This window comes from Vulpes lagopus, chromosome 22, assembly GCF_018345385.1.
Source record: "Vulpes lagopus strain Blue_001 chromosome 22, ASM1834538v1, whole genome shotgun sequence".
Classification (NCBI taxonomy): Eukaryota; Metazoa; Chordata; class Mammalia; order Carnivora; family Canidae; genus Vulpes; species Vulpes lagopus.
The window spans coordinates 24,772,451-24,785,953 of NC_054845.1; the positions used below are offsets into that span (position 1 = coordinate 24,772,451).

A 13,503-nucleotide genomic window follows, 5' to 3' on the forward strand; every position below is an offset into this window, starting at 1 on the left:
CGTGCCAACAGGATGTGTCTGTGTGCTGGGGACAATGAGTCCGGGGGTGGGGTGACGATGAATGGGGCAGTTGCAGGCAAAGCCCCTCCCTCCCTCCCACCCTCCCTCTCTGCCCTCCTCTCCTCCAACTGCTCCGTTCCCTACAAATGACACTGCCCAGAAGGCGGGAGAGTGGCAACAAATACACAATGAAGCCAACAGCTGTCCTCTCACCCACGGGTGCGCACGGCCCGAGTTACCCACCCATCAGCAGATGCGGTGACAGATAACGAGCTGCAAGGCAGACAGATCATGTGATCAAGCGCACGCTGCACACCGTGGAGTCCCTAAACCCTCCTACTACTGAGAGGTGGCCCTGGTCCCATTCCCCAGGCTTCCGGCTTCAGGGATGTGGCTGCTCTCCCACTGTCTTCAAGCCACATCGTGCCCTCATACTATCAGGCTCCTCCATCGGGACTTCTTATCCTTCAAAGTCAGACTCATGACCAAGGCCACCAGTCACACGTAGCGAGCCAGGGCCTGACCGGCGGGTACTTGAATGACAGTTCCTTCCTCCCTGAGAAGACTCTCATTGATCCACAGCTGCTGCATCTGGCAGCCCAACCAGAATTTTCTGCACACAGACATCCTGTTTCTGATGGCTGACCCAGAGACCAGCTACCGGCTGTCCTGTGCCCGTTGTAAGGCGCTGGATGGCCTGAGGACTCACTTGTGCTTGGGCTTCCCGCTACAATGGTAGACACAGTCACCGGCAGAGCCAGCACCCTTCTAGCAAGGCAAGCCAGGTGGGGGTGATGGGGAATACGATGAGAACCCCAGCCTGGGGAGGCAAGGGGTCCTGCTGGCCCAGTCAGTGTTCTTCTTTTCTTTTATTATGTTTTATTTATTTACAGATACAGAGAAAGAGGCAGAGACATAGGCAGAGGGAGAAGCAGGCGCCAATCAGTATGCATCCTGAGGCTCCGCGAGAGGCCCGATGTGGGACTCAATCCCAGGACCCTGGCATCACGACCTGAGCCGAAGGCAGATACTCAACCCCTGAGCCACCCAGGTGCCCCGGGTGCCCCCCAGTCAGTGTCCTGATGGGCTAGAAAAGTCAGGGGGATGCTCTGGCCCCTGGGCCAGCATACTTGCTGTCCCCTCTGCACGGAGGGGACCACCAATCTGCACTCAGATGCCTCCTTCTTCCCCTGAGAGCCCAGCCCATCCATCACCTTCCCAGAAAGTTCAGCCCCCACACCCACCCCATCACTCCATTTTGGGTTTTTTTCCCCTTCCAAGGATTTCTCATGACCTGAAAGCACCTTGATGGCTCGTGTCCTTGGTAAACTCCGCGGGACCTGCTGAGTCAGCCCCCCAACCCCTGCGTGCAGAGCAGTGTGGCACATCACGAGGACACGTGGCAGGGCCACAGCTCTGGCCACAAAGGGGCTGGGTTCCCCTCCCCATCTCCACTCGCCCCTCTGGGCCTGGGCTCCTGACTCACACTCACCTGCAGCCTCCCCACAGTCCACCAGCCCTGATTCTACGTGTGCTCTTCTGTGGATCAGCCATCACTACACAGTACGCTATCCCCACAGCACAATCCAGGGGCGGCCCTCGGGACAGGAGGTGGCACAACTGGCCTGAGTTACAGGCCCCCGAGTACCTTCTAGCTCTGCTACTAACCGCTGTGGATCCCGGCCATGCTGAGCCCCTACCCCCCGCCCCAGGCTCAGGCTTCTCATCTGTAAAATGGGAATGCCCTGGATTGTCTTACAGTAGCTCATCATTGTTCAGGTTGGGACTCAAATCCACCACCTCTGACAGGTGTTCCCTAACCCCCCCTTCATTAAACAATATCCCCCATCAGATCTATCCCATCCTGCTCTCTTTCTTTCCTAGCACTAACCACTATAGAAATGGTCCTGTTGGTCTATTTACTTGGGCAATGTCCATCATGGGATATCAGCTCACTGAGGGCAGAGCACTTTGTCCTGTTCCACTAGGTATCTCCAGCACTCAGAACCTACTAGAGCACCTAAAATTTGTCCAATGAATGAATGAATCATCTCTGCCCGCCCTGCTTTCTTCTTGGGCTCCTATGGGCTCCGATGAGACCATGTGCTTGAGAGCCCTTGGTAAAATTTTTAAAGCTCTTCCAGCAGAAGATGACCCTCATGGTAAGAATCTGTGACCTCCTCAGGGCAGGTGGCATTGATGTCAGCCTCCTCTGAGCTCACCAAGGCACGGAAGCAGTCCTACTGCCAGACCAAGAACACCACTGCCTTCTTAATACGGGCTGCCTTCTTGCACCCAGACCGATGCGGCCTCCACCAGCAGCCCCATTGCTCTCCAGCACTGGCCTCAGGAGCCAACTGCCATGCCCACCTGCGGGTACACACAGCTGCCCGTGGGCTCACCTGGGTTCCTGAGCTCACTCCACTCCAGGCTGGCACCTGAACACACCCCCACCTAGGCATGGCTGTTCCAACCCCTGTGGGTGCATAAGGCTAGTCCCCAAGATAGCAAGCGCGTGCACACACACACACACACACACACACACACACACGTGCATGCACTGGCTGTGAGGCCGGAGACCCACCTTCTCTGGGATGGCTGGCCAATGGGCACAATCTTATCCTCATAGAACCGCTTCATGGCAAACCGGTCCAGGGCCTGATCAGCGCTGCGGGGAGAGACGGGTGGTCAGAGGAGCCAACTCTTATGTCCAAGAGTCCCTTACCTCCTCATCCCTGCTCCCCCAAACCTATAGAACCTTCCAGGCACCCCCATGCTGAGAAGCTCTCAGGAAAAGAGAGTTCCAGCATCTCTGCTTTCTATGTATGTGCTGCAGGACTCAGCGCAGGGGCTTTGGAGCCAGACAGCCTGACTTCCCACAGCAAGTCTGCCCCTTACTTATTAGCCCGGTGTCTTGAATCCGGTTATTTAACCTTTCTGAACCGGATTTCCCTCCCTGTCAAAGGAGAGTGACAAGTGCCTTCCTTGAAGGTTGTTATGGCAATTAAGTGAAATAACACCTGTAAAGAGCTTAGCACATGTGGCCACACAGTAGGTGTACAGGAAACGTTCACTGTTAAGGGAAGATTAGGCTGGGTTGAGTTTCTTAGAGCCACAAAACTACCAACTAAGGCTCCATAGAACATTCTATCTACCCACAAAGAGGTCATTTTAAAAGGAAGAGACAAATGATGCTGCCCGTCTGTTCTTGACTCTCCAATGACATCCCATCCCAAACCCCAAAATCCTTATCGAGGCCCACAAGGATGAGATAACTTCTGGATGGTTCCGCCAGAGCCAGATCTGATCCAACATTTCTTTCTGACTCCCTCACCAGCTCACTCAGGAAAACAGAAGGTCTTTTGCCAAAGAAAAGTGGCCCCGAAAGGTGGGTGGATGGGGTGTCCATGGGAGGGCTTGCCTCCCAAGGCTGCTCCCACCAGTGCTCTCAGTAGAGAGGGAAGGACTCTCTGTTCTCCTGCCCTCCCATGCATAGCCACCTGCCTCAGCACTGGAGGCAGATCCCTCTAGCCCATCCCCAGCACCTCTCATCCCCCATCATCATTCTCCCACCCAAGGAAGGGCGAGGCCATGGGGGGAGGGACAGAAGGGGTTCCTGCTGGCAATATTCAGAGAACGGGAGGCTCTTACCTGGCAGAAATGTTGCTGTAGTGCATGTAAGCTGCGATGACAACACCTATCCTGCCTCGGTTTCCCTAAAAGAACCCCAAACACAAAGCCTTTATTTCTAAAGTCAGCCCGACTGCCCCGGAGCCCGCGCAGACACCTGGAGATAAGGGGGCAGTGGCTAGAGAGAGGGAGAGGTTCTAAGGGAGAACAGGACGGGGGAGGAGAATGCAAGGGAGGGAAGCAGGTGGGCTGAGTCACAAGGAAAAGAAACTCAGCCGATCACCCACTACACTTGAGGGCCCCTCAAGCTCATAACTCCCCATTTCCCGGGGATGCCCCCTGGGACATAATCTACTATCCCCTAGAAAAAGGCATACACACAGATGTATGTACGTATAGGTAGGCGCGCACAATCATCCAAGGACACATCTATGCATGTGTGCACACATGAGCGTATGTGCCTGTGCGTACACACACACACACACACACACACACACACACACACACACACACACACACACAGCCGTTGGCCCCCGCTCTGACCTTATTGTGAAGAACAACGACATTGTGAGGGTCTGCGTTGAGCCAAGTGTCCATGGCCTTGCAGACACTGCAGATCTTCTCCAGGGCTGGGGTGTGAAGGTCAGGCCAGCCAAATTCCAGTACCTGTGGCCCAAGTCACGAGTGAGAAGGGGCGGAAGCCCCAGAGAGTCGACCAGGGCAGCAGGGGTGACACACGCCCTACATGTTGGTCCCAGGGCTGCAGCTACTGGCCCTCCTAGCTTCCTGCCCTGCCCATCAGCCCAGAGGGGAGGCAAGGGTGTGGGCAGAGAGGACGTGGGTGGGCCCCAGGATCAGAGACCCTGCGCCTGAGTCTCAGCTCTGACACTGCCTCGCTCTGGGGCCTCTGGCAAGTCATGGAAGAGTTTCCTCATGTGTGTGTAAAGCTGATGACCCCAAGGTCCCTTCCACATGACTCTAACTTCAAAATGTGCCGGGACCCCCCCAGCATTTCCCCTAAGCTCTCCACCCACATATAACCCCAAAGCCCAGCTCGGAGCCAAGGAGGAAAAGTGAACCCACCCCCCCCCCCCCCCCACTGCTATTCACAGCTCTCTTCTAGGCCTGGACACACAAACCATGGATTTTTCAGGCAGGCCGAGAGAGAGAGCCTGAAGGGGGCAGAGGGCAGATCTGGAGAGCAGCCTTCAGGCTCCCTGAAACTTTTCTTAACTCACAGACCATTAAACTGAAAGAGAACTTGTGCTTGGAAGAGCCGAGGGAGCACATCTGATACAGCCCGTCCACTTTCAGAGGTGCCCAGAGAGCTGTCACCTGCTCAGGGTCACAAAGCCACGGGCACCAGAATCCAGGAACCAGAGCAGACATCGGGCAACTCAGCCCGCGGAGCCAGCGAGTGAACACCCGTTGGCAATTCCCAGCCAGGTCATATCCAAAGTGCTTTTCCATTAGGCTAGGAATCTCGTAGCTCCAGCCTCACCCCAGAGAGATACCAAGTGCACCCCAGGGGGGCAGACCTGGGTAGGAAATCATGTACCAAGCTTGGCTCTCTGTAGTATGTCTGGCAAAAACCATAAATACGGTCTTTTCCTTGTTCCAAATAGAAAATGGCACAGACACGGAATAGACTTTGCGAAGCTTCTCAGCACTTCCCCCCAGATTCTAAAGTAGGAACCCAGGGCGAGGGAGCCCCGCTGTTCTCCTCTTCCAGGCCTGATGGGAGGCCCCCACCCGCGATGGGCATCAGCTCACCTTGGCGTGGAGCTTCGTGATGTCGGGCCTCCGCTCAGACAGGTTGAAAAGCTAGAAGGAGGAAAAGGGAGAGACCGTGGGATGGTGTTTGCTGTCTGTCTGTCTGTCTCTCCCCCGCTCCCCGCGCAACCCCTCAGTGAAAATTCTACCCATGCAAGAGCTTACAATGGCATCCCATCAGACACACACTGACCACCAAGAGCTCAGCTGCGGGTTCTCAGGGAAAAGAGGAGGACAGAGAAGTACGTAGACACGCCACTCCCCTCGGTGAGCGGACAGACGCCCAGAACTGGAGACGAGAAGGGGATGCAGCCTGCCTTGGGGTCTTTGTGCCACCCCCGAGGTGGGCATCTTCCCGCACTGGGTGGGAACCCGGTGGTGTCAGGTGCTAAGTATTTGGCCGTCTCTGGTTGCCACCTCACATGTCAACCTGAGAACTTCATCCCCTGAAGACGCAACAGCTCTGTGGGCAGCACGCTCCTACCGAGGGTGCAAATGGCCCTGAGGGGGCCCTCTCAGACCCTCGCCACCCCTCTCCCAGCAGATGCCCTCTGGCACCTAACCTTGTCGCCCCATGGGAGTCCCCCAGGCCCTGGAATTCCTGTCTCTGCCTCCAAGGTAGGTGCACAGAATGCCCCACTCCACCTCACCCCCCAGGAAACTCGAAGAAAACTGTGCTGACTCCTGGGGAGAAAAGAGGAGCCACAGCCTGCAATGGGTAAGACAGAGGGAGGGCGGCTTAGCACAGAGACCCACAGAATCCCGGATTCCTGACACCGGGAACGATCTCACTTGGCTACCAGTCCACTGTCGGCCCCATAAGGGCTCACACTTTACTACATTAACAACTACTACCAGTCGAGCATCCCCAACCTGCCAGCCCATGCTGAGGACGTTAGGCCTCAGGAGCCGGCTTAAGCCTCTCAACAACCACAAGGTGGTGATGTAATTAGACCCATTTCACAGACGTAGGACCTAAGGTTTAGTGAGGCGAAGTGGCCAAAGTCAGGCGGTGAGAGCAGATCCAGCATCCAAACCCAGGGCTCTCTGATGTCTGCACTCAGCCCAGCACAGCTGACACCCAGCACAGCTGACGCACAGGCCTCTGCGGTGGGTTCAGGAGTGTCCCACAAAAATTCATATGCACCTGCAACTTCAGAATGTGACCTTATTTGGAAACGGGGCCTCTGCTGATGTAAGTAGTTAAGGATCTCAAGATGAGATCATCCTGGATGTCGGGCGGGCCCTGGGTCTCATGCCTGGTGTCCTTATAAGATGCGGAGAGGAGCCACCAAGAGATACGGGAAAGAAGGCAGGCCGTGTGAGGACAGAGGTGGAGCTGGGAGCGATGGGGCTACAAGCCAAGGTCACCGAGGACTGCTGGGAGGCAGCAGAAAGCAGCTAGGGGCAAGGCATGCTCCCCTGGAGAGCCTTCGGAGGGAGCACAGCCCCGCCAACACCTCGATTTGGACCTCCAGCCTCCAGAACCATGAAAAAATCAATTCTGCTGTTTGCAGACACCAAGTGTGCGATCATTTGTTACAGCAGCCCCAGGGACCTAACACAGCCTCCCAGACCTCAGTTCACACATGGGGCGGCCCCCCGGGGCCCTCACCTACCAATCCCCCCTCGGCTCACAGGCTGGGTGGCCCCTGGAGCCCGCACCTCCCGATCCCCCCTCCGCTCACATGGGGCAGCCCCCTGGGGCTCGCACCTCCCAATCCCCCCTCGGCTCACAGGCTGGGCGGCCCCCAGGACCCACAACTCCCGATCCCCCCTCGGCTCACACGCAGGGCGGCCCCTGGGGCCTGCACCTCCTGGCCAGTGGGTCCAGCCCAATCCCACAGGTACTTCCCTGCTACGTGGAACTGAGCTCTCCTCGGGGCCCTCACGCCGGCCCTCCGACATTAGAGATCACCCACATGGGTGAGGTGCTTCTCCTGGGCCAGGCACCACCACGGTGCCAGCAACGCGAGGTCCCTGCAGACGCCGCCCGTCACCACAACACAGTTCTCAGCCTCCTCAGAGGCCCTGATGGTGCACCAGCTCTGCCACTTGCTGCCGCTGTGACCGCAGGCGACACCCCACCGCCCTACACCCCACATGTGTCCAGTGAAACCCAATCTCTAGGGTGAGCGTGAAGTTAATACGTGGAAAGCAGTTAGGACAGGGCCTGCCTCCTAGGGAACACTCGGTAACCTGAATTCCTGTTGTTATGCTCTCCTCCTGGTCACCACACACGTACCCGGGCACTCGTGCACACGCGACGGGGCCAGATGCCCCATTCCAGCCACAGACACACTCCTCACGGTAAAGCTGGAGCTGAGCCCGGCCACCAGAGGCGAGGAGGCGGCCAGCAGAAAGGACAGGGGGCCCCAGGCCCCTTCCTCACCAGGTAGCTGCCTCCATGCTTGGACTTGAGCATCTGGGCCACCTCCCGGAGGTTGCTCCGGAAGTTCTCCTCGTTGGCTGTGCTGGGGAAGGAGACGGCGATGATCCTCTCCGTGACGTACACCAGGTCCAGCTCACAGCTGTCCTCCATGGTCCGGCTCACACTCATGTTTCTGAGAGACGGTAGGCAGAAGGGGGTGCAGGTCAGCACCCATATCCTCAGGGCAAGGTTCAGGTGGCCGTACCCCCAACACCCCACATGTGGCCTGCAATTCCAACCCAGGAGGCTTGGCTCTTCCCAGACCCACAGCCAAGGTCCGCGCAGCCGGCAAGGCCAGCCTGGGAGCCCGGGTGCACCTGGGCAAGGGGCTTGCAAGGATCCCGGGTCATTTCAGCCACGACAGCAACCTTAGGGGCCCCTCGATCCTGTTGGCACTGCCTTCAACCTATGATCCCAGAGGTCAGTGCCAGGGCCAGGACGCGACCCGGCCAGGAGCCCAGGAGTCCAGCCCAGCCTTCCAACACACTGTGGCCACCGGGTCTGGCAAAAGTCTCTCCAAGGATCCCGGGACAGGTTTTAGAGAGGACTGAACTGAGCCGGGTGCTCCCCAGCATCCCAGAGCTGAGCACTGTGCTGCCCTCCCCTCGCTCCTGAGCCGGAGAGTGGGCGGGGAGGCTGCTCAGGGGAAAGGGCAGCTCGGGTGACACGCTCGCCCGCCTGGGCTCCAGGTAAGCCAGACCGCAGCGCACATTCCAGCCCTCCCTGGAGGCAGGCCGGCTCCTGCCCCGTGTTCCCTGGCGCTCTCCCACTCCGGCAGCTCCCACTGCCTGCAGGGCCTGTGTCTTGGCACTGGCCTCCGTGATTTCTAAGGGCCCAGGAAGCAGAGGGTGCTGAGCCTTTGCCGTCGTGGTGGCAGGTGGGTGGTCCCCAGACATCCCAGCGCCACCTGAGCTCCTAAAAGAAGTGGAAAGCCCCTGGGCTGGGCACTGGGTGTGGCGAGGTGGGGTTCACACCTGTACACCTCACCCAGCTTCTCCTCCAGCAGGGAGGCCCAGGAAGGGGAAATGGGTCTCAGGACACTGGAATTCCATTCTGAGGCCCCCTGTGACTCCCGGGGGCATCCTCTACCCTTCCTACCCTCTCACCTTCTTACCCCCTCACCAAACCCCCACTGTCTCACTTCCCCCTCTCTACCCAAGGTGGGCAGCACTCACATTTCCTTTTGACAATCTTTCACTACTGCAGGGTTAAGGAGAGGCTAGAGGTGGGGGCAGCAGAGAAATAGCACCAGGGTATTTCAAAGAGATGGGGGGGGCAACAGTGGCAGAGTCCAGATGTCCACCAGGGTGACCTCTGAGCCCAAGTGTGTATACAGGGCTGGGAGCCAGGGGAGCCAGGGGTGAGGTATGGCTTCTCCACGGTGGCAAGGACAGGAGCCAAGTGGTAGAGGGGCCAGCGGGCTGTGGCAAGGAGCCCAGTTTGAATTTGACCTCTGAGCTCCCATGACTCCTTGTCCCTAAGATAGAGTTCTCACTCCAGCCTTTTTTTTTTGGGGGGGGGGGGGGGGGGGAGTGTCCAAGGCCAAGCAGTGCCACCGCCTGGACAACTTGAGCATCGCACCCTGCTCCCATCCACCAACCCGGGGTGGTTCTCAGCCCTCAGGGAAGGGGATTCTCCAAAGGGCCCCTGGGGTCTGTGGGCAGCTGACAGCTGGGCCACGGCCCACTGGGGGCTTTAGCTACACACCAGCCGTCGCTGGCTGGGGCTGTTTCCCTGGAGCCAGATTCTCACTCTTCTCGGGAACCTTGGGAGTGAAAGTGAGGCAGAAGGGAAGAGCCCAAGCCAGAAAACCACAGAACCCGGACACAGGGAAAAGAGACTCTGGATCAGCAAGGCACTGGGCTTTGTGCATCCCCTCCCCCAGCCCAGCCAGAAAGAGAACTTGGCTTTTATAAATGACCCTCCAACATCAAACACCCCCTACCCACGAAGACGACCCGGATGTAGCACAGGCCTTGACGCCAGCCAGTCCTGAATATATACCCAAGTCCTGGTGACCGCGTGACCCTTAACAAGTCACCTCACCTCCCAGAGACTCAGTTTCCTCATCTGGCAAATGGGAATAAAATACTTACCTTGCAAGGTTGTTGCAAGGACTAGATGAGATCATGCAAGGACACAAAGAATCCAGCTCAAAGCCTGGCTTCGAGCTAGAACTCAAAACACGAGCATTTCCAAGAGGCATCTACCTGCATACTCTCCCTGTAGCTGGCACGTCTCCCCATGCCCCCTACCTGTGGCTTTATGACTTCGGTCTCAGAAACCCAAAGGCATGACTTGCTGGAAACACCCACAGTGACCTCACTGCGGCACCCCCACCCCTTGCCCCCCACACAGGCCAGGCATACCTGATAGGCTGGGGATGAGGCTGGACGCTTGGGGTGACTCTGGTGGTGCCCTGGGACAGAGGAAAGAGAAGCAGCATTATGGAGGAGGCCGGCGGAGGGCCGTCCACGGGAGCAGTCAGGGCTGCAGACAAACACAGACTCTCTTCTCCTTTCTCTGCCAACATTCCAGCCCAGGCACCCTAACACCCAGGCAACACGGCAACCTAAAGCCAAAAGCAATCGGTGCCAATTCCTTGTGAGTGTGCATGCAAGCCCCCAAAGGGCCCCGCTTTCCCTCCCCGGGGAAGGAAGAAATCCCAAATGCTGAGAAATGCCTGGGCTGGTGCCATCGGCACTGAGTACACACACTCAATAAAACAGTCACTAAGCGAATGGAAACACATTTCGTCCTGATTCCCTGGACACCGTAACAGTAAGCCCGAGCGGACAATACACACTGCAAGCCTGGAAGGAGGACAGACTGGTACAGCAGGCCCCTGTCCAGCTCTGACCGTCTGTCCACTGACCACCATCACCCTGCACTCCTCCCCTTCAAAGCAGCAACACTGAGCCATTCAATCAAAAGTTGTGGGGCGAGAGCAGCGACGGGTGGCACGTACCAGCCGAGACCAGTGCTGGGCAGCAAGTCATGTGCCTAAGGACCTGCCGCCCGCTGGCTGTTAACCCTCACCCGCTCCCATCTCCAGGGTTGTCAACTTGCAGAAAATTAGTCAAGTGGACCCAAGTTGGGGTCCCAACAGCCCAAGACAACCCGATGGTATAGGGTCGGGGTCCTGTAGCGGCCCACCAGGCAGCCTTGCAATACTTAGAGCCTCTGTAACATCACATGTAAAATGGGGCGATCCTCACAGAGCTGTCCGAAGATGAAAAGGAAGTTGCATATAGGGCCCCTCTATAGTAGTACAATTACAAGGGTAGTTGGAGATAAAACCAACCTTCACCTCTATGGAAAATCAAAGCCCCACATCGCCTCTACCACCAGCAGCCGCCCACCCCGTCAGCCACCTGACATGATGCAGAATCAAGCGCCCAGCTTCTAGTTCCCAGGCCCGGCCAGAGCCCTCTGAGACCATCAACACCTTCCAAACCTCCCTGTAACCAGCCTCTCCCAACCACCCAGTTGCAACCACCTCTCGAAGGAGACACGACCAGTCTGCCAAGAAGAGGAGAAACTGAGGCACGGTGACTCACCCCCTGAGTCCTGGGGAAGTCTACAACCAGCAGGATTCACCCAGACCCTGGGTCTGGCCACGGGGGCGCAGAGAAGAGGAGCCCCTGTCGGCCTCCCCCAGGGCCCTGCGGTGCCTACGAGGCAGCGGTGGGTAGGCTTGGAGGCCTGGCTCCCGGCCGAGCCCAAAGTCAGGGCAGCCCCCCTAAGAGGAGGGCTCTCCATCCAGCCCTTGGGGAGGACGCGGCGCCCAGAGCCCCTCGGCGTGGGCTACGGCCCAGCTCTCGTCTGCTCAGCCTCTGCAGCAGCAGCAAGGGGAACAAACAGCCAAGTGGGACTGTCAGGGCAGCAGGTTTCCGTCTCCACAGCCCCCTGGCCCTGACGACTTGGTTTGGATGAGTCAGGCACAGGGGCGCGGGGGTGGTAAGGAGGGATCACGTTTGGTTTTCAAGCCCCAAACCAGGCTGTTCCAAGACTGCCCACCCGGAGGAACACAGAGACCCAACACTTCATCCGTCTTGATTTCACCGGTCCCTGATGAGGAGTCGCTGAACCTCGCCAGACCCTAGGCCCTGCTCCAGGCCCCGGGGCCACCCTGCTATAAATAGGCCCTCGGGTTTCATCTGTTGCAGATCCACAGCCACTTTTGGAGGAGGCCACCACAGCTGCTTCAAACAACTGGAAGCCGCAGCTATAGCCGAGGCCTGAGGTGTGGCCTGGGCCGTGGGTCCTGGCCCACGGAGCTGCAGGGAGACAATGTGATATTGAGACCGGCCTAGCGAGGGGACTGGAGAGCCAAGGGGAGCCAGGAGTCTCCCGGGGCACAGGGGGGAAAAGGAAGAACGGGGCAGGAGCACTGGATCCTGTTTCTCCATTCCACCACCCCCCCAACGTTACAACACTCCGCATTCCTCAGCCTCCCCACCCCAAAAAAGCCAGGGAAGATAAATAAAAACTTGGCCCCAACAGAGTCTGGCCATGCCGCCTCCAGAGGTGATAAGACAAAGTTCAAGCCGGCTCTGCTCCACCAGGCTGGCCAGGGAAGGGGAGGCAGGGGAGGAAGCTGCCCTGGACCGTGACCCCACCAGATGACGGGGATGGGAACAGCTGGATGGTCATCCCCTGTTGAATCACTAGGCTGTCCTCTCACTGACGGGGCTTCCTGTTTTCTGCAGAGTTTGGGGACATGTGACACTCACTGGCAGAAAGCAGACTTAGAGGGGTGACAAGTCTGAGTCTAGTGGACGTGGAGAACCACACGCAGTTCCAGGGGGTGGGGCTGGGAGCAAGCACAGCCGAAAGTTCCAAACACGCAGGTGACCTCACACACGAGGCCAGAAATGCCCCCCACCCACCCCGCCGCGCACCTCACCACACGGGCTCTTCCTAAGAGGCTGGGAGTGAGTCGAGACCGGTCACCTCTGGTGCCCGTGATCATGTGCAATCGCGCACTCGGAAAACTGTCACCGAGTGCCACCAGCTGTGTGCCGGGCAACGTGCGAGGCACTGGGGACCAGAGCGGTGAATCCCTGACCTCGAGGAACTTATATTCCATGGAGGACAACACTCTTCAAGAACTGGTATGAGGATGGGGCGCCTGGGTGGTTCAGTGGGTGAGCGTCTGCCTTCGGCCCAGGGCGTGATCCCGGGGTCCTGGGATCGAGTCCTGCATCGGGATCCCTGCAGGGAGCCTGCTTCTCCCTCTGCCTGTGTCTCTGCCTCTCTCTCTGTGTCTCTCATGAATAAATAAATAGAATCTTAAAAAAAAAAAAAAAAAAAGGAAGAAAGAATGAGCGAGCTGGTACGAGGAGCTGCTGCTGGGCCTCAGGGACCAAGCTGTAAAATGGGTAGAGCCTGGCGCTCCTGTGATCTCAGGTGATTTACCTGTTCCACCTACAGCCTCCAGGGAAAACCACCAGAGGGCTTTACAAAGATTTTATTTGAAAAAGAAGTTCTCCCATTCTTCCCTTCTCTGTGGTCAAAGCCCTTTACCCACCAGGTTTTAACTTCGTCCCGGCCCCTCCCAAGACAGAAAGCAGTCATACAACCTTGATTCAACTCCCTAGGCACCAGGACCCTCCCCTAGGGTCACCACCAAACCATCGTCACCACCAAACCACAGTCTCTCTCTT

General features: G+C 57.8%; 1 protein-coding gene across 11 annotated transcripts in view; it reads right to left on the bottom strand.

The window, feature by feature from the left end:
- The window catches only part of TNS1 (tensin 1), a 184,964-nt gene that overhangs the window by 82,976 nt on the left and 88,485 nt on the right, over positions 1 to 13,503 (bottom strand). For all 11 annotated transcript variants that reach the window (XM_041737617.1, XM_041737613.1, XM_041737614.1 and 8 more), the window contains 6 exons: positions 10,204 to 10,253; positions 7,796 to 7,967; positions 5,404 to 5,454; positions 4,174 to 4,296; positions 3,652 to 3,716; positions 2,585 to 2,668 (listed from right to left, as the gene is read on the bottom strand). In XM_041737617.1, the coding sequence (XP_041593551.1) occupies positions 2,585 to 2,668; positions 3,652 to 3,716; positions 4,174 to 4,296; positions 5,404 to 5,454; positions 7,796 to 7,963 (491 nt within the window). In that variant the 5' untranslated portion in view covers positions 7,964 to 7,967; positions 10,204 to 10,253. The remainder of the gene's footprint in view (positions 1 to 2,584; positions 2,669 to 3,651; positions 3,717 to 4,173; positions 4,297 to 5,403; positions 5,455 to 7,795; positions 7,968 to 10,203; positions 10,254 to 13,503) is intronic.